General features: G+C 38.0%; 1 protein-coding gene across 2 annotated transcripts in view; it reads left to right on the top strand.

The window, feature by feature from the left end:
• The window catches only part of RCAN2 (regulator of calcineurin 2), an 85,145-nt gene that overhangs the window by 23,282 nt on the left and 37,228 nt on the right, over positions 1–24,635 (top strand). Inside the window, exon 1 of one of the 2 annotated variants that reach the window (XM_026844283.1) lies at positions 19,568–19,884. The exons of the other annotated variant lie outside the window; for it this stretch is intronic. Within the exon in view, the coding sequence (XP_026700084.1) occupies positions 19,798–19,884 (87 nt within the window). The 5' untranslated portion in view covers positions 19,568–19,797. Of the gene's footprint in view, positions 1–19,567; positions 19,885–24,635 lie in introns of those variants that run through there. 2 annotated transcript variants of the gene reach the window in all.

Raw genomic sequence — 24,635 nt, 5'->3', positions numbered from 1 at the left:
TGTTGCCAATACTAGATAAGGTCAGCTGTGACTTTTTTTATCAGCGCTTGAAAACCATGAAATTCCACAACCTCTCTGAGTAGATGGCATCTGTGCTGCATTACCCTTCAAGTGAAGAAATTTTTCTCTAATGTCCAATCAGGACCTCCCAAGCTGCAACTTAAAGCTATACTCCTGATTTTACTTTCTATTTTACTGTCATTTGCACTTTCATTAAAATTGAAATTTGTTTTGTCCAAAGTGCTTAGGAAGATACTGAACAGTATCTGCCCTGATACTGACCCTTATGATATTCTGCTTGTTACTTGTTGCCAGATGGATGTTGAGCTCCTGGATTATTAGCATTTCTGCATATCACCAGCAATTTTTCAACCAAATTTAAGTCTGCTTATGCAGTCCATACTTCCTCAGTTTACAAATGAGATCATTGGGTAAGGACTTTGGTAAGCTGGTCATACTTAAAGCTCTTTAAAGTACTTATGAAACAGGTGATATTTGCATTATATTTGAATGCTTAGTATTAACATGTTATTTGTTGCATGTGTGGTTTTGGTTTCGGTTTTTTAATGGCTGGGACTGGCCTACAAAGAAAGCTCAGTTTGCCTTCCGTGAGCTACTGGCCCTGAAATCTGAGCTGCTAGACAGTCAGAGAGATGTTATTTCTTTCTTGGAGGCAACTGAGTGCTATGAAGGACAAACTTCCACAGGGGAGAAAGGCTGAGAGAGGAAGGAACTTGCAGCACAACTAGTTTTGCCAAGAGCTGAGAGCAGAAACATAGACTGCAGGGATATTGGAGAGACTTCCCAGGGAACCACAGGGAAATGTGTTGGGTTTCCTGCAGTGCAGGAAGCAGCTTTATCGCTGGATAGAAAGCCACCTGAAGGGTAACGCTTCTATCTCTGAGGATGCAGTAGACAGGGGTAAATTTGCTTCCAACCGTGTTTCATTTCTGTTTTCTCACTGTGAGGCTTCTGTATTTTAAAATGTTCAAATTCAGGTTTTCAGTCACAGCTAACTGCATAATGTGCTACGTCAGCAGGAGCAGAGCCAGCAGGCTGAAGGAGGTGATTTATTTTACTTGTGAAGCAACATCTGGGATAGTGTGTCCTGTTCGGGGCTCCCCTATACAAAAAAGATGTAGACAAACTGGAGAGGGTCTGGAGAGGGGCACTGAAGGATCATGTAAGACATGGAGATGCCTGTGGGTGCTGGGTTTGTTCAGCCTAAGGAGGAGAAGTATAAGATTCAGGAGGGATCTAGTTGTTGTCCTCTACCACTGAATGAGTCTAGAGCAGAGATAGCCAGAATCTACTTGCAGGTGCACAATGAAAGGGCAGAAGTTGTGACATGGGAAATTCTGACTGGATATAAGGAAAACCAGTTTTTACAGTAAGCACTGAATCAAGCTTCTGAAGGAGGCTCAGAAACCTCCATCCTTGAAGATTTCTTGGAACTTGACTGAACAAGGCCCCGAGCAATCTGATTTAACTTTGAAGCTCTCCCTGCCTTGAGTAGGAGGTTACACTAGATGACCTCCAGAGTTCCTTTCCAACACAGATTATTGTACTGTCATGTAAGATGTACACTTATGTGGCACTTTATTAGTGTATCCGGGAAAGTAATGTGGTTTTACGTACATGGGTATTCCTATGCTCTTTGACTTTTGAAGATCATTCAGCAAAGTCAGTAATTTTTTCGTGCCATGGTTCTCCTAGGGCTTTGTACATTTGATCTTTACACGTAAACACTGTGGCAAATCTGCAGAAGAAAACTGATTCACTAGGTACATCTGGTATTGGCCTTTCTTTTGTCTAATTGGCAAATGTTGAGCTTCCTTGCATATAAACTGCCATAGATGGCGCATGGTTGGTTGCTGGCCTCTTAAAATCATGCTTGTGTGTGGACTGCTTCCTGGCCTTCTGTGCATTGTTGTTATTACAAATCAGATTTCATTCTTCACATTCCTTGCTGCATGACTGAAGAGGTAGAAAATGGTTAGCATCATTCCAACATCAACCTAATCTTTTCTGCATTGTTGATTTTTTTTTTTTTTTCCCCATGATAATGGCTGAGTACTGTGTGTTTAAGTTCTTACTTTCTGTCAACCTCTGCTAAATGAATCTGTCTCTGGACTGAGATCTTGAAGGTGTTCATTGGCGGTGTCCACATTAGAGAGCAGGATAGTGGACCAGGGGTGGGTCTGTAGAAGAAAATAGTTGTATGTCTGTTATGTGGGGATGTGGTATTTCAGACTGCTTTTTAATCTAGTTTAAGTCCGCTGGACTGAGCATGCTCATTATGCTCCTGGAGTGCCTCTTTCACTTCAATTTTGTCCAAAGAAATCCAATTTGCATACGCAGCCTGATCACTGGTGTAAAACGAGGTGTGATAGCTGGGGGCTGTCAGGAGGCTTGCTTCAAAAGCGAAGCTCAATCCTGATCTGAACTAAATGCAATTACAGATTCATCTATAAGATACTGTTGTGTATGTGAAATGTATTGAAGTTGAGATTTTTCTTACCTGCTTGGGAAGATTTAAAACAGAATAATAAAGAATGCTTGGGACCATATTAGCGTGATTCATAGTCATGTAAACTCTCTCAAACATTTTAAAAGAAAAATACATTTTTGTGACACAAGTAAATATCCTACTGCTATGGATTATATTCTGATCTGTGCATATCTGTGTTGAGCTTCTGAACAGCCATCTGCAAATAAGTTACTGTGCTAGGGTATGCTTAGTTGAATTTCAGACATGGAGAGACAGAATAAGAAGCAGTGGGGACAGAAAGGAAACTAATGGTGGAGGAAAAAAAAAGGTTAAAAATAGGGTTTGGTTCATTCCTTAAATTACAGTGTAAAATGTTAAATATGTGGGAAGTCATGCTTGACCAACCTGATGGTGATCCGTGATTAAGTAATGAAGTAATTAAGCTCAATGGATGAGGGAGAGCGGTAGATGTTGTTTATCTTGACTTTAATAAGGCTTTTGACACTGTCCCCTGTAATATCCTCATACACAAACTATTGTAGTAGGTACTAGATGAGTAGACAGTGAAGTAGATTGAAAAGTGGTTCAACTGCTGGGCTAAAAGGGTTGTGATCAGTCCAGCTGGGGGTCAGTCATTGGCGGTGCACCCCAGGGGTTGTTACTAGGGCCAGTGCTGTGTAGTATCTTCATTAACGACTTGGATGATGGAAGCGAGTGCACCCTCAGCAAGTTTTGAAGACAATACAAAATCAGGAGTGGCTGCCAGACCAGATGAGTGTGCTGCCATTAAGAGGGACTTCAACAGGCTGGAGAAATGGGCCAACAGGACCCTCATGAGGTTCAGCAAAGGGAAATACCAAGTCCTGCCCCCGGGGAGGAGCAGCCCCATGCACCAGGCTATGTTGGGGACTGACTGGCTGGAAAGTTGCTTGGCAGAAATGGCCCTCAAGTCCTGGTGGACACCAAGTTGAACATGAGCCAGCAGTTCATGCTGGTGGTGAAGAAGGTGAAAGACATTCTGGGCAGCGTTCAGAAGAGTGGTGGCAGCAGGTTGCAGGAGATGATCCTTTCCTGCTGCTCAGCCCCTGTGAGACCCATCTGAGTTCTGTGTTCTACAACTGGAGTTCTGGGTTCCCCAGTACCAGAGAGATAGACGTACTCGAGAGAGTCCAGCAAAAGGCCATGATGATGATGCAGAGACTTGAGCATCATGTAAGGAGAAACTGAGAGAGCTAGGACAGTTCAGCCTGGAGAAGAGAAGGCTCGGGGGGATTTGGTCAGTTGTGTATAAAATATCTGATGGAGGGAATGAAGAAGATGAAGCCAGACTCTTCTTGGTGGTGTTCAGTGAAAAGAAAAGAAATGGTGGGCACAAATTGAAAAAAAGGGACATTTCATTTAAATATTAAAAATGCATGTTTAATTATTATAAAAAAGTTTTTATTGTAAGGTGGTCAAGTGGTAGCACAGCTGGCCTAGAGAGACTGTGGACTCTCAATCTTTGGAAATATTCAGAACCTAACTGGGCATGACCCTGAGGAACTTGCTCTAGTTTGATCCTGTGCAGAGCAGGGAGTTGGACTAAATGATCTCCAGACTTGCCTTCCAGCTACAACCATTCCCTGATTCTTACTCATCTTTCTCCTCTTATATAAAAAGTCACAACTTAAGACTGTTCTTATAAAGCATTCCTGTAAAAGCTCTGTATGAAGTAGAATTTTCTTGGTAGATTCAGGAGTGTTGGTAAGCTAGTATCAGCCTTCTGGTTCCTGTTTGTCCACACTTAAATTAATCATTGTAGACCAGTTAATTTAAAATGATCATTTGCTTGTACTGATTTAACAGTCATTAAAATAATTTTATAGCACAAATTTGGGCACTCCTTCGACTGGCACTTCTTGAAGTTTTTACCCAAATTAAAATCAGGCTCTGTGAAAGTAAAGTAGCTTCCAGTAAGTTCTTTATTGATGAGCTCTTGCTAGACTTGGATTTGATGCTGTATTCCCAATTTACTGATGAGACATAACCTAGTGTTGCTCTGTGCTTCATTGTCTTTTTTGGTAGGAATCCTCTTTAAGTTGCCTTGGATCATTTCTTTTTTTCACCTGACTTCAGTCATCAGTACAAAAGCTGGAGTTGATTCAGCTTCTCAGTTCTTATCTGGCTTCTTAAATCCAGCTGGCCTGTTTTAATGGACACTTACTTGTGCTTTGCTGACAGTGTAAAAACTTGAGTGACTGAAGCCAAACTCTTGTTCCTTTTCTGACGTCTTTTTTGTTCTTTTATGCTGAATATGTCGCAGTATCGCTGCCCTGATTCCAGGTGACAGACAATCCATCTAATTTTATCTATGCTCAGCAAACTTCAAGAACTATTCTTTCCCCCTGCTTTTATGGCTGAAGGAATGTATGGGCTGTAATAATCTCTTAGCTGAGCTGGTCATGTGCTTGCGTTTCATGACTCCCACACTTTCTCCCATGCTATTTCATTATTCAAAACTGCTGTTTTTGACTTCTTCCGTATGAGTCATTGTAACTATGATTCTGATGTATCTGATGATGCAAAATGGTATGAAATGGGAATATGCTCAGTCTTCCTTTTCATTTTTCAGCACCCGCACTCTTACCTATTCATGCCATTATTTTACAGTTCCATTTCAAGTTTACTGCCACTGTTGCTTTGCATTTCTTCCCTCCCATACTTAACTTAAAACTCTTTCAAATTGCTCTTTTCTCTTTCCAACAGCAATGCCAATCATGCTGTCCTGTTAGTGTTCCCACAGACATCTTTGAACTTGTTATTTTATGACAGGTGTGTATTCATTTGCTATGCCATCGTCATCTTTTAGCTATCTCTTCTTTAAACTGTACTCATTATTGAACTGAGGTGTTGTGAAGTGACATCGTAATTTCTGTCTCTTCACCTGGAAGTATTCTACTACTGAAACCTGGGATTGTGTTGGCTTTTTCCAAATGCTCTTATGTTAACTTACCAGCATGCCAATCTGTGATAAACCTTTGGTCCTGATCTAGATCTTCCTGTGCTTTGAAGACACCTCTAACTTCAAGCCATTGGCAGTTTCGTGGGTGCCTGTCTGTTGTGTGGGTTGTCATCAATATGCCAGATAAAATTACTGCTGAAAATCCATTTCAATAAGAGTAGTGTTAATAGCCTTCCCCTGGTCTGGTACATCCTCTGTTGGCACTGAAGGTAGTGCTATCCTCTTCTACATGTAGCAGTTCTTATACCAATTCTGTCTTAACAAATGTTTTGCTGTCCAATACTGTATCACATGCTATGTGATTCACCATTTATTTATTTGAATTTAACCATACCATTCAAAATCTATTAAAGATTCTCTTCAGAAGGAGACTAATTTTAAACTTTTGCTGCCTTTTTTAGAATTTAAGTATAGGGATTGCAGTGACCTTTTTCAAAACTTCTTCCAAAAATCTCTTCAAATTGTATAAGCTTGTGCTTGCCTACTGTACTTCTACCTATATTTAAGAAAGCGGTGTTAATTCTTGTCCAGTCATGTGGTGTTACAACTTGGTGACACAACTCCAAATTGATCAAATTTGAGGTTGACCTAACTCCCTACCTTTGATTTGAGGTGGAAGTTTCAGATGTTTTTTATCAGAATTTGTAAATGATGCACTAAACCAAGAAAGCAACTAATGAGATCTCAGAAGTAATACAAGGCAAGATGAAGTGGTTAGAAAATTTTACTCTGCAAAAACAGGGTGTAGAGAAGGCACAGGAATCTTTTTCCAGTTTACCTGTTTTCAGTGGCTTCCTGATTCTGCCCAGTCATAAATGGAGAAAATCTCAGAGAATGGGAAGAAAGGAGCTTGGTTTTGGTACTCTGTTCTCTGCCATTATGAAAACCAAACCCCCTGTCATAGATCTGATTCTGTTCTTTCATTTGAATTTCAAACTGTGTGAACTTGAGACTACTTTTATTTATGTAACTTCTTCTGCAGTGTTCTGGTAGTTAACAAATTCTTCCTGTTGAAAATAACAGCACCTCTAGTCACAGATCATGATATGGAAAGCTCTGAGCTGTTGGGACCAATGCAGGATGTCTGTCCATGTGAAGCTAGCAAGCCTTCTGACTCAAGAGCCGAGTCAGACTCTGATCTGTAGGATACCTGTGCCAAGCAGAATGAGACAAACTAGTTCTAAATTGGTTTTATCTCTAAGCTCTTTTTGCATTGATATTTTGTGGGAGAATTTAGCTCATTTTAATACAGCAGAAGCAAAGGCTGCGAACTATTGTGTTGCTGTTTATAAATTCAAGAAATTAGTGGGGAGAGGAAAAATCGTGACCTTAAGTTTGTCTGAAAACTGGAGTTTCTAACTTACAGAACATCTGGTTTTGGAATAATGTCCCAGTTGTAGTAGTAAGTAGAGCGGCAAAAAAGCAAAAATTATTAGTCTTTTTGTTCAGCTCAGTCAGCTGCTATGGCAAACAGCTGCAACAGAAGACTGAAGGACTTAATGAGAAGATGCCTGGCTCTGATAGTAGGGTTTATTGTTGGTGGTTCCACCCCACTCCCCCCCTGCCCCAAGATTATGGGTTTGCCCTGAAGTATGTACCGGTCTTTTAATCAGGATATCGGCTACCTTTATTGCCAATTCACAGAATAAAATTCTCCCAAGAACGATGCAACGGAAAGTGTTTCTGCTTCATTTTGTCTCTGTGAGTCCTCTTGTAGCCTTTGCACAAAATTTTTTAGAGTTAATTTCTATATCTTCAAGATGTGACTCTCCCCTACAGTTCAGTTCTAAGCTTCCAGCTTCCACAAGTTATGATATAATATGTGAATACCTCTGTATCCGTAAGTCCTCCTGTGTTTCTTGAGGGATAGACTAGTCCAGAGCCTCTGGACAGCACAAGTGTAGTATCTAAATTTGACACATTTTCTGATTTATAAAGTTGTTGGTACTGCTTTCCCATTAAAGACTTCAGTGGCCTTCTCTTTGGACAGTCTAATATGGGGCAGACCTCTGCCCTGCAACAGCCTGCAACCTGATATAGGAATTGTTTTTCTGGGGAATTTGTTCTTTTTAAAATATGCTTACTGTATATGGCCTGGTACATGTCCCTTCAGAAATTTGGCTGCATTCTTTGGTGTATGTAAAATATTTTGTAAATAGCAACCAGACATTACAATAATATTTTATGATGCTAAAAGAACATTGACGGAACAGGAAATATATAACTCTTTTGGTTGCTCTGTCCAAAAGATAAGAAATTATTTTTTGTTCAAGTTCTAGTTCAGTTATCTTCAAGGAATGTTTCTTGGCTTGTGACTGTCTTCAGTTACTTCCTCGTGTCATAGAAACATAAACATACTTGAGATATACTTGGTAATTTAGAGTGGGAATAGATCTATCAGCTGCAGAGCTTATCCCTTCCACGAGGAGTAGTTGCTATCATTTGATATCATCCAGTGTTAGAATAGCAGTCTTTTAAGAGCTAATTTAAAGAGTTGTGACCTTCTTCTGTTATGGACATTTTGGAGCATGAATTTCTTCTTGTTGAAGTTGACAAAAACAGTGCCATGAACTAAACCAATGTAGTTCCAAGTACTCCTCTGAGAGCAGCTGGTAGACCCAAGATATGTTGTAATATTTGAGCCTAATTTTATCTCTGTGGCCTGAGGAAATTGTAATACAATTGGTGATATCTCAAGTGAACTGAAGTAGAATTTTGCTTGTCCACCTTAAGTTGGAAGAGTGAGTATGAAGTTCTGACTATAAAAACTCAGCTTATGGCTAAAATTTATAGATACTATTTCAAAACTACATATTAAATTACAAATTAATACTTGTATTTTTTGTCTTTTCAACAATGAGCAAACAAATGCCTTTTTGCAGTAAGTCCTATTTGCTTTATGCTACTAGGAAAAAGATTCCTTTACAGAGGAAAGCTGCAAAACAAATAGTGACCTCCAAACTAGTACAATGTCAAGTTCATATTTTATGGTAAGCATCAGTATGGAGCGTCTTACATCAAAAGGCATAGAGTGGAAAGGAGGCAGATTTTTGTGAGCTTTTTTTTTTCTATCAGCTGGAATCCTGTGCATTACATGAAAATTGAAGCCGTTGGATTAACTGTTAATGGTTCAAATTTTTTGTTTTTGAATGTGTCAGTGCTGGCATTCTCCCTCTTCATAACTTATTTGTATTGTTCTAATTTAACTGACTAAAGAGAAAATTAAGTGATCTTATAGCTATGTAAGGGAAAGCTGTAGATTCTGTATCAGAGCTGTATCCGTAACTGTTCTACTAATTGATTCATATAACTAGAACAGTATTACCTTGAATTCCTGGTAACAGATTACAAAAATATTTAGCAGATTAAAGTTAAATCATCAATAAATTTTCTCAGATAATTTGAAGAGTTTACTTGTGAAGAAATATAAAAATAACTAAATATACATTACTTGATTATGAGGTGAAATAAGCTATGACAAGGTTGTGAGCAAAATTCAGAGTGGAAAATAACGGGGGCACAAGTGGTCATAATTAGAAAGGCAGAATTGAGTAGGAGGTAAATTCATACTGTCCTAACAGGTAATTTTAAGTACAGTCTTTGTTAAAGAGAGATTCCTCACCTGGATGATTAAGTTTAGCTTGGAAAAAATTACAGATGCTCTGTGCTATAGAGAACAACTCCACGTCACATTAACGGGCCTGCATCTCTGTGTCTTGACATGCAGAAGTCAAAGGTAGTTGCTTTGGGATTGAATTTATGATGGTGGAATTTTTACTTAGCTTTTTCTGAGATCTAGTGGTTGGGGATTTTTTTTTTCACCTTTGCAATTTGAATGTTTTATCATAGGTTTTTAAAAAAATTAGTGATTAAACAGGTCCATTAGGCTCTACGGACTATCTTTGACTGTTAAATCTGACTGGGAATGGGGACAGCTAAGAAGTCTTATAAACAGCATATACAAAAGTAAGTTCAAGCATGCTTGTCTATGTATGTAGATACTACTATGGCTAGTAAATTGTTAGACTGGCCTGAATCTAGCTGTGCTAAGGAGTGTTTTCTCCCAGCAGTTCCCGGCACAGGTAGAGCTCCACAGCAATTGAGATGCACTCCATAGACAGACTGAAGACCGATTTCTTATTTTGTAGGCCAGTAGTACCAGTACAGATGTGGACTGTTGGGTGTTAGCTGGTCTCAAAACTAAGCTTAGAGTATTCCTGGCAGACTTAGTTACTGGTTGCTGATATAATTTAGGAATCAGACCTAGGTCCAAATGTATGTAGTCACTTAACCTGAAATCTTTGAGAGATTAACCAGCTATTCCCAAAGTCAAACAAGTTCACAAGATAGTAAAGCAACCAGAAGACCATGAGAAGCTATAAAATAAATAAAAATCTGAGGCTGAGAAAGTGTTGTCTTTCCAAGAAAACAGGAAACTTCACAGAACTTCACAGAAACAGTTGTTTCTATTTTTTCAAGTTTTTATAGGGCCTCCTGATTAGAAACAAGTTACTTAAATAAAAAAGGCCAAACCAAACAAAACCCAAAAGCTAAAGTAACAGCTGAACTTTACAGGTCAGTTAGAGCCAATATTTGTTTTGTCTTAAGACAGTTTGTGTCTACCATAGACTTTGTGTGGCACATGCAGACATACCATTGTTCAAAAGTGGGAAAAATCTCATTGGTACGTATAGAGTCTTTCTCTATATTAGGTTTTTTAGTGGTAGCTCTAATTCAGCTAGAATATCTAGTGCAGACAAGACCTCCCAGGGATCTGGATGACTTGAATCAAAAATACCCTTTTTTTTTTTTTTTTTTTTTTCCTTGAAGACTGTCAAAACCAGAATGAGATAGAATTTTTGTATGGAAACAATCTTTTACTAGCAAGTGTTTTATTTTGTGTAATAACATACATTTGTGTTCATTGTTCGAAGCTTGATGTTTAAGAAGCAAGCTGTTTGTTTAAATATAGATAAGTTGCTTTGAAATAAGATCAATTTTCTGTCACTCGTATTTTTTAATGTATCTGCTGTCAATTTAATATTGATAATGCATCGTAATGCCCTATTATTAAAGAGTGAAACAACGTATAGAAAGACTAAATGATTTTAGAACTACATTAGATACACATCTTCTGAAACCACTGTACTGACACTTTGTGTGTGAGATGACTGTATGGGAACTATCTCTGTTTTGGGGGTTTCTTTTGGTGTTTTGTTGTTTTTGTTTTTTAATTTATTTCGTGACTATCTGTTTAGAGCTGTATCACACTTTATAAAAACTGCTGAAATACTGAGTAAACTGAGAGTGCAAAACAGAAGAATGGAAGACTGGTTCTGTTCCTTTCCTGGGCTGGGTCAATGCAAGACTATTTCTCAAGTTCTAGTTGGGAAAATAAGTCTAGTTTTTAGGGAGAGGAAAAAGGGGGAAACTAATTTTGATGTCTGATATCCTCATGTAAGACACAGGCTCTTAAATGGGCGATCATGGTCTCTTCTCTTTGTGAAATCATTAAATCAGTTTTGTGGCAAGGGACTTGGGTAAAGCCATTTTATAAATACATTACAGGTTCACTAATATTTTAGAATTACATGGTTTTCTTTTCTTTTCTTTTTTTTCCTGATCATCAGTTATATGCTCTAGGGGAAAAAAAAAAAAACACAACTTCCTTAACAGATTTCATGTTTCATTTTAGAGCCAGTGGAGAAGCATTATATCTGACTTTTGGGTTCCATATTATCTAATCTCCATCGGTCCTTTGAACATAAAAAATAATAGCAGAGAATTTATCAAAATGGAAGACAGTGTCTTCTGTCTCTAATGAAGACAAGAATGGATATTTCTGTATGGTAAATTTTAAGTATCAACACTTATTTTTTTTTTGTCTGAACTTGGATCAGGGGATTAATAGAAGAAGAGACTATCTGGTTTAAAATGTTGCAGCAAAATAAATATCCACCCTATAATATCAGGATAAAATAGCAAGTATGTAAGAAATCTATTATTCATTACTTCATTATTTGCTGTCTGACTGCATGCTGTTTGACAGTTTTTTTTTTTTCTTTTTTTTCCCTTTTTTTTCCCTCTTTTGAACTGAACTGCTTTTGCTGGCTTGGCAGTAAGCACTATTTTCTCTCAGCACAGCCATTAAATCTCTCACCTGTGTGTCCTGTGCAGAGCTGCAGTTGAGAGATAAGGTTGGTCTCTCTCACAGCAGTGAGCATTGGTATTCTAGGCTCTTCTTTCAAGGGCATTTTGCTGTGATGAAGCATCTCAAATGACAACGAAAACATGCAGGCATTTTAAATACCCTTGCTAGTCTGAGACAAGTAAGGGTAAATGGAAATGATTTAAAAATACATTTTGAAACTGTTAACAGAGTTCATGGATGACTGTAAATCACATTTTTAGGCAGGAGTATTACAGGCCTATACCAACCTGCATCATCCCTTAAATAACATCTAGTAATGGAGAGTGCTTGTCCTGCTCAGCTTACACTTAAAATCCAAATAAAACACCAGGCTTCTGAACTATTCTGAATGTGTGTTCCTTCATGTTTTTTTGTCCAAGGTTACATAGGTTATTCTGTCAAGAATTAAATGCATCTCTTTGGCATCTTGCTCCTGTGCCAGCCTGTGAGAATCTCCATCTTCCCAATGTGAACTGAAAAGGTACCTGAAATTTCAGAGTTTCTTGCAGCGCTCCAAGCATTGGCCTGGCATCCTCTGTGTGTGGCAGTTTCTTACAGAGCCCATGCATGACACCATTTTAATCTGTGTTAAGTGCTGCAAGAGTAAATACATGTAAGCACCTCACCTGTTTTGCAGTGTTTGGTCATTCTCTCATTTTTACAAAATTAAAGATAGCATAATCTATCGATCAGAAATCTGCCTGCGAAGTCTTTTACACACACTCATTAACATTGCCATATGTCTACACAGTAGGTAAGTATCACTGTTCCTATCTTGCTGTTGAAGAAGTTGAGGCACAGTGGTAACATTATGGATAGGACTCAGTTAAAGAATCAACACTTAAATTTGAACATCAGCTTATACGTATGTATATATGAACTATATGTTTAAGTTTCTGTCATAGCTCCTGGAAATCCAGTTAGCAATTGGTGAAGGTTAGAAGAGCAATTCAGCCCATCCTAAACTGCACATCAAGTGACTGGTCAGCAAAATCCCTCATTAGAGTCCACTGAGTGTGTTGAACAAGAAGCCTTCAATAGCCCAAATACAGGTGCTTAGTGCTAAGTTAAATAGCTTAAAGAATCTCTCTGGGCCTCTGGCTGATGGTTTAGAAGGGTGTTCCAGTGTTCCTTTCTCATGTTTGTTGACGTGTGTATGTGTTGAGTACCCCGAGGCATCTCACATTGCACTAGCTATCCATGCTGAAGCAATGAAATTGTCCCAAAACTTTTGCCTGTAATGGCAATGTATATACCGGGAAGCGTAGATCTATGTTTAGTGCTCTTAATTTAAAACTGAAACCTATGCAATTTATCTGTGACACTGTCAATAGACTGCAAATAAATTTAGCTTACACTGCAGGGTTATGATTCTCTTCTGTTATCAGGGATTCCTCTGTGTGTTATGTATTCTGTGGGTGGTCATCTGTTCACCAGATGAATCAAGGACGTCCTGACTTCTGAACTGCAGCAGATCATTTTACGAGAGAGACGGTTCTAAAGTCTGCAACAGTAACAGTTGTTATCCTGTGTGGATCTGGCACAGAAGAGGATTTGTAACCATTTTCAGTAGACAGAAGACACTCGCACTGATTTCCACCCCCTCACACCTCCACACATATACTAGGAAGCTAAGGGCTATGAATGATGCTGCCACGTTAAAAGTAATTGAGCAATTCTGACTCAGAGTTGAAACTTGTATGTAGCTAAATGAGACAGCAAAATGATGCTGGCTAAATGACATAGTTGTTTATTCAGTCACTGAAATATTCTTACGTTATCATATGTGGATATTTGAGTTGCTTGATATTTATTAAAGGAGGGAGAAATCCTTTATAATGTTTATAATTTGTTTTATTTTCTGACTCTTGGACCCTCAAATTCTAAGATCTGTGACTAATAGAAGGTTATTACCTGCAGAAAAGCAAAATATCACGTATTATACAGAAAAGTTACCTTTCCAAAAATCAAAGGCAACCAAGGCATTATTCATCCAGGGATCTTCCAAGCTCTAGAGTTTCTGCACGTATGAGGAGCTTATTGATTTAGGGTTATTCTAAGTTTAATTAAACTTCTGGGGTTTTTTGGTGTTGTTTTTTGGTTGTTTTTTTTTTCCTGGCCAAAATTCTGTGTCTTTGAAAATGTTCAAACCATAGGAATGATTATTTGTATGAGAAGGGGTGAATCAGGGTCCTTTTTTTTTGCCACAGTTACTGCCAATTTTGAATTTGTAGAAACTTTAGTTTGGGGATCAAACTCATTGTGGAAAAATCAGTGGTTCTGTAGCTGTTCATTGTTCCTCATTTATTGTAAATGCCAGTTACATTTTCTGTCTAAAAGATATTTGATGTATAATTAATCTACTTATCATATTTGGGGGGGTCAAAGATGTTCTAGATTCTCTGTTTTATATCTTCAGTGTTGCTGTGTTCCATAGCCTCTGAAAATTCATCAAGTTTTGATAGTAATTTAGAACCCAGGGAAGAGTAAGTTGGTGTAGATAGGTTTTCTCTGGCTTAACACGCTCTTATTTCAGCTCTTCCAAGACTCCGTTCTTGGAGAAGTTTGCTAATGGTTATTAATGGAGTCCTTTTAATCTATTAAAAAGGGTATACATTAAGAGTTAAAATCCTCATGACATTGTTAAAAGGGACATAATTTAACAGTGTAAAGTTTTATGGCCACTCTGTTTGGGAATTAAGAGTGGAGATATTATTTCTGGGTAACAGTGAATTCATTTAGCATGGTGATAGATAGCTCATAGCATCAGGTCATGTATTTTACCTCATTTGCTTTTGCATCTCCCTCAGCTTCAGACATCTGTCTCAGAATTGCGTCCCAAAGGTGCCAGCCTTTCACCCTTCAATATATACAGACCATAAACTGCAGCATAGTTAGAGGTGAGGGTACCTCCTTCCTTCAGTTCCCAGTTCTTGGCCCAGATTCCCCTGATCTGATGTGGTGTTGGTGTGTTCCTCTGGCTGGATTTATCTGTTACTTCCATCCTTTTGGGGGTGATCTACTTTAACACAAGTCAATGCTCACTGTCATAAGAAAAAAATATTTATGCATCTTCTATGGCTGAGCTGAACCCTACTTAGTCTTCAGTATTCAGCTTTCTTTTAATGTCTTTATGAAAGACCTATTTGAAGGAGCTAACTCTGCTCCCAAAGAATTTATCTTGGTTGGCCTTTCCTATCTCCTGCTGCAGACAGAGAAACTTTTTTTTTTTTTTTTTTTTTTTCAGGGCTATCTCTTATGCTACTAAATTTTTATGGGTTTTAAAAAGTATTTATCTTTTATAATTATGTTAAAAAATAGGATTATATTTGTAAAAGTATGTTCCTAGTGACAGATATATAAGGGAGCTCGGTTTAAATTCTTTTGATGTGTAGTAGTGTGAATATGATCAGTAAAGATGCACATCATTAAAAATACTTGTCAGACATAATATGAAACTATTTACGGTGTTCCACTCAAGCAGCAAAGGGTCACTGATGTAGGATTTCTTTTTATTGTTCTGAATATGTACAGCACCTTAACATGGTTTGCACCTGAGAGCTGCTACATAAATAATCCTAGTAATAATGAGCACAAGCTTCATCCAGTGAGCAAAATGTGTCACTCTTGCTTCTGAATTTAGGTGGTATTTTTGGTTACAATGTGGCTGATGTTACTGTGAGGTCCAGATACAATGAAGTTTCCCTAAGGCTACATCAGTAGTAGTTTGCTTGCAAAAGGAGGGTCAAGATTTTGCACAAGTTGCTTTAATGACTTGACAGTTGAGCTTGAGAAGTCTTAAATCTGTGATACTATTTATATGTATCAAGCTGAGACATAACTATAACTATGGCAACACTGTAGAAAAACAAAAACTCCATGCACAGGAGTAAAGGTTGTAGACAAGACTGCGTTATCCCAGGCACTGTACAAAATGCAGAACACATGATTATTCCTGTCAGGAACAGCATGATTTCTTTTCCTTCTGATTTTGGAAAGTTTTTGTCTTTTTGAAAGGGATTGCTGACTCAAGTATAAGAAATGATCAAGTGTTAATCATCAGAGAGTCTAGTGATGCTACAGGATTTCTTTTGTTCTTGTGAAGGAACAATACCACCTGGAGTTATGTTTAATCAGTATTATTCTGAGTTCTGTGACCTGCTTGATGGCTATATACGTAACTGTAAAAACTTGGAATTTCTGTACTCAGACTAGATATACAAGTGTGTCTCAGTTGCTCTTAAATTCACTGCCCTGAAATACTCACATATGTGAATAGTGCCCATTTAATTCCATGCACAGTTGTTACTATGGACAAAACCTGAAATGAATTGAGAATCTTCTGAATGATTGTTCAAAATTCTGCTTTCTCTCCATTCTCAGAATTAGTGGTTGTGGTCTTAAGCAAAATGTACAATTGGTAGGGGGTGGCAGTAGAGTTAAATGCTTTTGGATGCATTTACAGTAGCATTCTAGTTCAGGTCATTTTCCTCTGAAACGGTCTTCCACCTTTTGCACTTCGGCTCCCCTCACAGAGCACTCTGCATGGGGGTTTCCTTCAGATGAACCTAAACCAGAGGATGCCTCCAGGACTGGCTCTACTCTGCTGCTGCTGAGCACCAGTCCACAGGACGTACTAGAGCTAGCCTAGAATAATCCCTCTTGAAATAGGTATACTGTTGATGTCAGGTCCTCAGCACCAACTGTTTTGCTCTGGAATAAAATAAATCTGCTTGTATTGGTCAGTAGTAATATTCCACATACTGTCTAGCCTTTAACTTTAAGGTGAAGCTTTAAGGTATGATCCACAAATACTCTGGTTTAGCACCCAGTGGCAAGAGAGCATCTTTCCTGTTCTCACATTAGTACAAAAGCTATGATTAGTAGCAGTTTGTGATGTGGAGAACCTAATGAAAGACTAGGTCCTTTGGATATGCTAAAGCATATATATATATATCTATATAGATATGTATCTATATCTATACAAATTCCTATTAAATATGATACTTTAAAATATGCATGGAATATCCTTTATTTTTTCTTGGGAGTTTGCTGAATTGAATTGAGCAAGACCACCTAGAGCCAGAGTTAAGAATTTTTTTGAAAGAAGTTGAATGAATCTTTCTTTAAATTTGATTAAAAAACAAGTCTAATGTGAAGAAAGCAGTCAATATTACTCAATTTAAAATTATCCAATAATGAAATTTTTTATTACATTAGGTGAGATTATAAGGAACTGTAGAGTGCTCTGAGAATAATCTCATATAGGATTATGTCTTTTATTTCAAATGAGGAGTAGTAACAGATAGAATATGGTGTACATTGAAAGATGTAAGTTGAAGCACTCAAACACTCTGTAGGGTTCTTCTGTTAGGTAATCTTTGTTTTCGAGAAGCAAATAAACTGGGTTGTCTCTATAAAGAACTCACTAAAATACCCTAGTAATCTAGAGTATTTTTTAAGGGGAAAAAAATAGGTTATTCTTAGGAATAGGCAAGAAGAAACAAGAAGTGAAAGCAATTGATCTCAATAAGGTTTCCTTATTCAGATGGGGTGGAAAAATTACAGTGATTCTGTTTTGAAAGGAGATGAATATTAGAAGTGCAAGAATAATAATGAAGTGGAACAGGTCAGTTCACACCCCATGTACCATTTTTCATAAGAAGATTAAGGAGGTGGGCTATTGAAATTGATAGGTGACAGTTTTAAAAATTAAAAATATAAATAAATTATTATGGAACTATCCAGTATAGCTCTGTGTCATAAGATCTTTTTTCCATCACTGCTATGAAATCACACTTAGGCCAGGCATCACTTTCTGGACCTTACTGATCAGCATCATCTAATTCTTGATCTTTTCCTTTTTAAAATGTTTGTTAAGTTTTTCTGTCTTGTTGGTCCATTACTATTAAAACTTTCATTAGACTTGGATATACATGACTTGTCTTTGTTTTCAATGTTTCCTTCTAGCTTGTTGATAATCACTTACTAACTTCTGAGTTTTGTGATTATATGATTTTTCCATTGCTGCCTGATTAGACGTTCAATCAGGCATCTTTACGACTGTTTTCCTATGACATCACCTATATTGTATTCAAATATGTGAATAAAAGCTCCTCTAAACATGCACAAAAATGTAACTTCAAATTCTTTCTAAAAAGTGTTTTCCTATGGTTTATGAAAACATTTAACAGTTATTTAAATGACTGATGTAAAAACAATTGATTATCATGATAAACCATACTGATCATTTTGCTGCTGGTACTACCCTATCCATTTCTGTTGATTGGTTAGTAAAATCTTTAGTGCTGGGATATGTTTCTGTCCTGGTTGTGGATCTTAGTCTGTGATTACTGCTGAGGAGGCTACTATAAATGAAAGTTAAAAAGTGGATGAATAATAGAACTTGGGAAAGAATGTTCTGATAAGAGATCTCATCTTTTCTGTATCAGCATGTAACCTTACTGCCAGCTCACACTGGTAAAGAGTGGATTTCTCAGTGGAGCTTGTTCTGTCGTTGGCTAATCTGGAATTCCCAGCATTTAACAAATTTATGGTGCTGGCAAGAGAGTAAAACAGGAAGCTGGGTGGCTTGAGTCTAATCTGAAGCTGCTTCTGTTTTTAGGTGTCTGAATGCACAGTTTTGGTGCAAAGAAATTGTTCTAATTTACCCCAGGTGTCCTTGTTTGGATTTCGTTAAGAGTATGGTAGTCTGCAGCCCAAATTGACCATGGTTCAGCCTAAGTGTCTAAGATAGTTTTAGACAACCTGGGTTAAATATCAGTAGCAAGCTAAGTGCAACATCGTACAATGAGGTACAAGCTGCAGTATCTGTTAATGAAGCAGAATTAAGCAGAGCAATCTCTTACGTTGAGCTATGTGCTGCTTCTTGGTTTTTATCAATAATTAAATATTTTTATTCTGCCTGTTAATTTGACTTGCCCAAAAATGTCATCTCTAGGCCTGCCAGAATTAAAAGTAATTTATGGATCACAACATTGAAACATTAGAGGAAAAATCATGTGCAAGTCTGAGATAAAGATCACCTTTAGAAGTTCCAGATTTGTAGATATTTCTATCTTTAAAAAATAAACTTGAAAAGAATAAACAGACCACTGAGTCAGCAGGTGTAAAACATCTTCAGTTTACTTAAATCTATTTCTTTCAGTTGAATACTGTTACACTTGTGAAGGATTAACCCTAAGGACCAATGGTATAAAGGTTGCCTTGTGCAAAGTCCTTATTTCAAGGGAAATTTTTGTGTTCTGCTCTTTGAAAAGGGGTATTGACTTCCAAATCACACAGACATGCCTCTGATCTTTCTGAAGATGAGTCATAGTGCAACTTGTATGTCTTAAGTACAGGGATCAGATTTGCAGTGTGTTGATCACTCCTGATAGGACTAGGTGTTCTCTAATCTCCTGTGTGGGGTTATATAGCATGCTTTATTAAAAAAAAGAATACTTAGAGCTATTAAAAGCAGAATATTGAGGTTTTTGTTGGGGTTTAGCTTTTTTTTTTTTTTTTAATTATTATTATTAGTGCTCTGCTGTGGATTTTAAAGTATAATAAAGTAACGAATGTTACCTTGAGCTTAGTGGCTTTAAATGCTGGGTTAATTTACACTCAGAGTGGAGCTTTCAGTGTCAGGCGATCTTTTTTGCCAACATAAGCACTCGGCTGAAACAACAGCTATGACTCAGTTGCCAGTGAACGCTGCTTGAATTGATTTAGTCCCAGTTCAGATTTAGCACATAATCATGTTCAATTTGATCCACTGTGCTGCCTAGAGATAAAAGGGTTGAAAAAATAGATTTAGCTTATGTCAGTCTTTGTGGTGATGTCATTGCCATGAGAGATGGAATAGCGCTGTTACTATGCTGTGCCTGCTCAGTTGGTGGGTGTACGAGGGGAAGGCAAGGAGCAACTCAGTTAAGTGCAAAGAGCTTGTGTCGGAAGCTTGCAGTTATTGTCAGCATTGAAACAGAATTTTGGACTGTTCAATTGAAATACTGAATTGAAGATTGCTTTTTTTTTTTTTTTTTTTTTTTTTTTTTCCCCTTCCAATCATTTGTTACTCTGAGGTTGCCTAACTCTGTGTACAAAAGGGGGGGAATGCCAGCCCGTAGCATGGACTGTGATGTCTCCACTCTGGTTGCCTGTGGGGTTGATGTGGAGATTTTTGCCAACCAAGAGGTTAAGGTATGCGCCTACAATTCTTTTGTTACAGATGCTTCTTAGAAAAGCCTTTGGGAGCAATAGGCATTTGTATGTAGCAATTCAGAATGAGGAGGCAGATGAGATTCTGCTGCAGTAGTAAAAGACATGCAGTTAAAAAATCTGTTAATTAGGAGAGAGAAATATGGGAGAGAAATGTGCCTGCTTTCTACTGTGTTTTGATAAGCTGAAAGAATAGGCTGGTGTTTACTCTTTAACGATATAAGAAATGGGTTATATAACTGACATCTGTGCATATGCATGTTTCATATTCATAACAAATCATTCATTGTTAATTTTGTCAAGATATTTTTAGTCCAGTGTCACTTTTTAGATCAGCCTTGCCGTAAATGTTATTTATCCACATTGATAATCTCCAGATATTTTTATTCAGTTCAACAGTGGTTGATTCTTTCTTCAGATCCAAATCATGTATACAAGTAAAAATTTTTGTGAAGGGTTAAAAGTTTGTAGCAAGTATTTTGGTGCATCTGCAATATAACAGAATGCAAAAAGTTATGCATCTTGCATATCATATGAATACCTCAAAAACAATGCTTAAATCTAAGGCTCGGTATGCTGGGCTTATACTCTCATAATTAGACAACTGCTGTAGAAAAGTCATTGTATGTAATTGCTTACTGTTGAAATCAATTATCTTTTTCATTTGTTTTCATATTACTGCAAGAAAATCCCTGAAAATTAAGTTTGAAAGAGGAATTTTAAATATGCTTTTCACAAATCATCTTAAAGAGCTCATAGTCGTAACACTGTCATGTTTAGCAGTTTATTTAAAGGACAAAGATACAGATAACATTAGTATCTAATCTGATTGTTCTTAGTACTGAAAGAATGGAACAGGGAAAAAAAAGAATTTACAGTTGGAGGTCAAATTTAGAACTCCTGTTTAATTCTGAGTCAAACACTGAACCCAGTGGAAATATCTGGAAATAAACCCACTTTCATTTGCAAGAGGTTGTTATAATTTTTATTTCCCTATTAGTTTATTACCAGGTGATAGCAGGTATACTTTGTACAGATGCTTTTGTGTTGCCAGCAAGAGATTCTTATTAATTTAAGAAGCTTTTTATTAACAGTTTAATACTAGATTTACAGATGAAATAGTGAATAATTCAGATGAATGGTTCAGGTGAGCAGTCTTGTCTGCTTTGAGAAATGTTCTGTGTAATGTTTTGAAGTAGTAAAATGTTAATCTGCTTATTCCTTTTTTTCCTTCTTTTTTACTTAACATTTTTTTTAAATTTAAGAGTTACACCTGATGTAAGTGATAGGAGCTTATACCTGGAGCAACTGTCTTTTAGTGTCTGGTCAATGTTAGGCATAAGACTGTGCAAGAAAGTAAAGTTGTAGAGATCTTCTTGTATCCTTATTCATACAACAGTAGCAATGAAAAAGCAAAATTTTGGCTTCCATAAAATCAGCAGAAAGCTTTCTCTTGACTTTGGTAAGATTTGAATTAGCCTGATTTGAGCTGCAGCATCTAGAAAGTGTGGCCCAGGAACATGGGTTAAAAGAGAACAAAAGGGTTACAGAGACATTACAAGAATTGTAATGCCTTTCATGTTACTTGGACTCTGTACTTTATTTGGTTTGGTTAAAACTCCTTTTTTTTTTTTTTTTTTTTTTTTTTTTTCTGATTTCTGAATTAAAATGTTCAGTGCAAAGACTTTGGGTATATTTACAATGGAGACTGCACTGCAGACTGCACTGCAGCTTAGAAACGATAAGTCTACTTTGAAATTGTCTGGCTTAGATGCTAGAAGTGGTCTGTCCTCAGTGACCCACGGCTCACTGCAGACTAATTTTCACTTAGTTGTCAACAAACTCGGTTGTTGGAGGCAGTGAGCAGCGCTGCCGCAGCTAGGCTGCTTCCAGTGCTCAAGCCTAGCTAGCTCTGTGCTGATCTCGTCTTTCTCTACACAGCAGCCTGCAGTGAAAGCATCCTCTCTGTGAAAGTTTTGGCACTACTGATGTTTTAGAGGTGGAGTCACCTACTGCTACTGCTCTTTGCTTACTTCCAGGAGAATTGCAGCAAAAAAAAAAATAAAAATCACACACACACACACACAAAAAAAAAACAAACCACCAGAAAAAAGATATGTTTTTGGTCTGCAAAAGGAGTTCTCTTCAAGGTGGTCTTTTTTTTTTTGTTGACAGTATGGCCACTATCAACATAAAAACATTTGTGTTGACTTTGATAGGATGACAGGAACATCAGGCTTTAAGATTAAAAAGGAAGGAGGCTGTTTCTGAGTAGAAATGGCTGTGGAAGTTGAATTGAAAGAGCAAAAGGAAGCACAGAAGTCCTGCTCTCCCCCGCTCCTCTGTTCTCCCTTGTGCACCTCTCTGAGCAGCCCTTCTGGAGGTCACATGGAGGCATGAGTAGCATTGAAAACTGAAGTCTAGGCTATTGTCCTTTCAGTTTTCTTCTCTTTTTACATGACCTTTTCACATAGGGGAAAGATTTTTGTAGGGAACCTTGTGGCTGCGTGAAGGGAATGTTCCTTCAATGGTAGAACAGATAAATTAAAGATTTTGTGAGACGTGGTACTTGATGAAATTTGTTAAAATGAGCTATTGGTCCTGTAGAAGTAGTTCTCTAATGTTTTAGGTTTTAGGGTATGCTCGGAACATAGCTCACTTTATTCTGGTTCAGGGTTAGAACTGAAGGGAGGCTTTGGAGAAGGATGCTGGCTGCGCTGAGCCGTCATTGTCCCGCTTGCAGCATGTGGGTTGGAGGCACCTGGGAGGCTGCCAGCAGCCAGCAGGCTCAAGAACGGAGTGGATAGGAGCTGCCTGGTTTGCCAGGCCTGCGGTGGAAGAGCTTTGTCTATGTTGGGGCTGTAGAGCAGGAGCTCTCGCAGCAGGTGGCAATGATGGCAGCAAAGCCTCCTGAAGTTGCCATTCCCCCAGAGAGATGGCCCTTCAGTGCTGGGGCACTCGTACAGAGAGTCAAAGGCTGCTGCTGGGCACAGGGCATGGAGTGGAGGGAGCTGCTTAGCTTACTGCTGCTTTTCCACCTATGGAAGTGACCTCCTTCTGCAGGCATTATGCTCTTAGCATCTGGCAGACAGTCTCGGAAATACTCCTTTTTCCATTTGGCCTCTGGAACAGGAGAGCGATTACGTAGTACTAAAGGCAAAGCTTTTTAGTTTCAGCCTTTGAAGTAGTTCATCCATTCAACAAACAGAGGCTTGTATGGATGCCCCAAAACTGGCAGCCTGCCCACACCACTGACACCATGGGTTTACCATCCATGTACCCATTCAACAGGCCTTTTGGTTTGGATCAGCTGCTGCTTTGAATTGTCTTCTATAATCCAAAAACTGGGTCAGGCTAATCAAGATGCTACTAACTATACAGTCCTTGTGTATCAGGAATTGGGAAACTTGAGACGACAGCCATAGAAATCATGAAGTACAGTTCTGCTTTGAAGTTCACCTGGATATTTCAAATTCTTCATCCGGTTCCTCTAGATGATAATTTCATGTAATGATGTTTGTTACATAAGATATTAGTTAATTAATATCTTATTTATTTCTAATAGAGAAATTCCAGACATCACAGAAACAGTGGAAGAGAATTTAAACTCATACTTCTTACTCTAAGCAAGATATTGTATTAATTTTTCATGTTCTCTCTTCAGTTATGCTCACACAATCATTCTGCCAAGTGACAAGGTATGACTGGGACCACAAGGCACTGCTGTAACAGAGAAGAAATACTAATGATCCAGACTGGTTGAATTTGTATCTGAAGACAATATGTAAAGTAGCGTGGATAGGAACATTATCTTAATGCAGGGAAAAAACAATGTGGACATGAGCCAGGCAGCAACGGGAAGAGGTAGAAATAGTTTCATGGTTTTGATCATATTGCTTTGGAGGATTAATCCCCGCTGGAGCAGTATCTCTGTCAATCTGTAAACTCATAATTCAGTTCAAATGCTTCAGTGAGCACACTGCTAATACTTGTTGTTGGGGATGGATGGTTTGGAGATCAGTTATGCCCTGCAGTTGCCTTTGAGAAGTTTAGCAGTCTAACATCATATCTAAACTTCTGGGGTCTAGAGGGCAAAAGTATACTAGGTTCTTGTGGTTTTTGCTCTCTGCTTCAGTACTCCATTTGTAAAAGCAGCTCATTCACAGAGATGTTCTGAGGTTTAAAGTTTAAGTGCTCTAAGATTAAAGTCAAGTGAAGAAAGCCGTAGAAAAAGGGAGGAGTGTTGCTGCTCTCCTGGATACTGCCAGCTGCCCAGTGGCAGAAATGACTTGTTGGGAGAGTTTCAGGGTTTCTTTTTTTCAAATTCTTAGCCATGTGAGTTTGATATGTGGGAAGAGACTGCTGCACAGTCACAAGACTCCACAGACTGGGGCTATAAGGAGGAAACCAAACAACAGCATGAATGCCAAAAATACCCTGGTGGCTTGAAAGGACTGCTTTACAACTACTTCTGTTAGTATTTTCTGCACCTGATAGTTTTTTCTATTTGCAAATAATGTTGCAGATCTCTAAGATCCAATAGTTCTGCTTGAGAAATAGATATACATATCTTTTGTACTCTGCTTGCGGTCTGTCTCCGTCTAAATTAACAAAGAGGTAGAATTAAAACACTTAGCTTCCTTGCTCATTTACTCTATCTGTATTAAATGCTTTTAAAATAGGACTGTTTGGTTTGGAGAGCAAAGTGTAACCTCTTTTTCTACAGTGTTCAA

Source organism: Athene cunicularia, assembly GCF_003259725.1.
Source record: "Athene cunicularia isolate RWA chromosome 3 unlocalized genomic scaffold, athCun1 chr3_part1, whole genome shotgun sequence".
NCBI lineage: Eukaryota > Metazoa > Chordata > Aves > Strigiformes > Strigidae > Athene > Athene cunicularia.
The sequence above is the reverse complement of the archived record's forward strand: the minus strand, read 5'-3'. Positions and strand labels throughout refer to the sequence as shown.